At 56.9% G+C, this 1,625-nt stretch overlaps 1 protein-coding gene across 1 annotated transcript in view; it reads right to left on the bottom strand.

The window, feature by feature from the left end:
- The window catches only part of LOC104076941 (rho GTPase-activating protein 7-like), a gene marked incomplete at its 5' end in the record, with an annotated part of 16,281 nt that overhangs the window by 1,815 nt on the left and 12,841 nt on the right, over positions 1 to 1,625 (bottom strand). Inside the window, 1 exon segment of the mRNA XM_009577977.1 lies at positions 951 to 1,110. Within this exon segment, the coding sequence (XP_009576272.1) occupies positions 951 to 1,110 (160 nt within the window).

Raw genomic sequence — 1,625 nt, forward strand, 5'->3', positions numbered from 1 at the left:
AGGAGCCCTGGCCAGGTTGGGGACTGATGCCAGGGGAGATCTGACCCCAGGCTGGGCTGGGAGGGCAGGTGTCACTCAGAAGCAAGGGGCTGGTTGGGGGGCTCAGTGCTGGGGGAGCCCTGGGGCAGGGCCATGTGTCAGTTCAGGGGAGCCATGAGGCATCAGCTCCTGCCCAGCTGGAGCAGAGCGCGAGAAGGCCCCAGCTGACCGTCAGGGTGCACCAAGGGCCGGCGCACGGGCCGGCGTCTCCCCCGAGGGAAAGGGGCTGGGAGTCGAGTGGGCTGGCAGGGCAGCCGCCCGGTCCCACAGTACCTGAGCCGGGCCAGGGATGGCAGCCAGGGTCAGCCAAGAGTCCAGATCGTCAGACACATCTATGGTGATGAGGTCCGAGGTTGAGCCAGGAAGGTGAGTCAGCAAGGGAGGTCAGGATCAGGTCCAGTGACAGCAACCAGGGTCAGCCACAGTCTAGTGATCGCCAGGCAAGTCCATAAAGACGAGGAAAGGCCGAGATCAAGCCGGGAAGTCAGTCTGTGGGTCAAGTTCCAGGTCCAGATTACTGGGGTCCATGGCCAAGCACAGGCATGGCTGTTGCTCCGGCCAGGCCCCAGCAGCAAAATCTCAACTTCAACCCGCTGCCACAAGAAGGGATGGTCGGCCCTGGCCGGGGCCCTTCTGCAAGAGCATATGGCAGCCTCTGCCCCACAGGTACTCTCTCAGTTGGCCCCAAGCCCAAGGAGTCAAACCCCCATAGCAGTGAGGGGTTGGAGGGAGAAAAGGAGGAATGCTCTCACAGCCTTTACAAATAGTTGCGGTAAAATCTGCAGTGACATTAATTTTCTCTGTAGCGGAGTCAGCAGGCCTCACACCTATCAGGCTCAGAGAAGCAGCTGGGCTGGCAGGGACCTCTGCAGGGCTCTGGCCCAAACTGCTGCTCAAAGCCGGCCACCTACAGCAGGCTGCTCAGGGCTTTTGCTTTGCTACACCAAGTGACGTACCTGGAATAATCTGTTGCACTCCATTATCATGTGGGCCAAGCCCTGCGTTGCTGCCAGGTTCTCACTCAGCTCCCTCTGGTCTGGCTTCCCCAAGCTGCACTTCCTCTGACTAGATCTACAGCGAGGGGAAGGCAAAAGGAAGGCTGTGAGAGCAAGGTGCTGTGAACCCCGAGTACAACATGCCTACTCGGCTGGCCTGCCTGGGGGCTGGAAACCAGCAGCTTCAGCAAAAACACTGCAGCTGCATTGAAGGACCCTTACGGGCCATGCAGGGGCTCATGTTATGTTACTGCAGCAAGGTCCATAGACAGCATCCCCTCCCAGCACACCCCAAAAGTGCCCAGGGCAGTACTGACCAGTAGTAATACATGGCCAAGACAGGCAAGTCAAGGCTTTTTGTTCCCCAAACACATCATCACACACTTGGCCAAAGACAGCCATGACTCCAAACCGATTTGTGTGCAGCCTTCAAATACCAAGCTCCTTTGATACCCTGCAAAGCCTACGCAGAAGTTTTAAATCCTTTGGCCCAAACCACACCGAACACGTTTCAAAAACAGTCCCCTCTTAATTCATAATCATTATATGACATCATTAATCCTGGCTTCTGATACTTTTATCTATGTGCAT

This window comes from Fulmarus glacialis, unplaced genomic scaffold (genome assembly GCF_000690835.1).
Source record: "Fulmarus glacialis isolate BGI_N327 unplaced genomic scaffold, ASM69083v1 scaffold26185, whole genome shotgun sequence".
Taxonomy (NCBI): Eukaryota; Metazoa; Chordata; class Aves; order Procellariiformes; family Procellariidae; genus Fulmarus; species Fulmarus glacialis.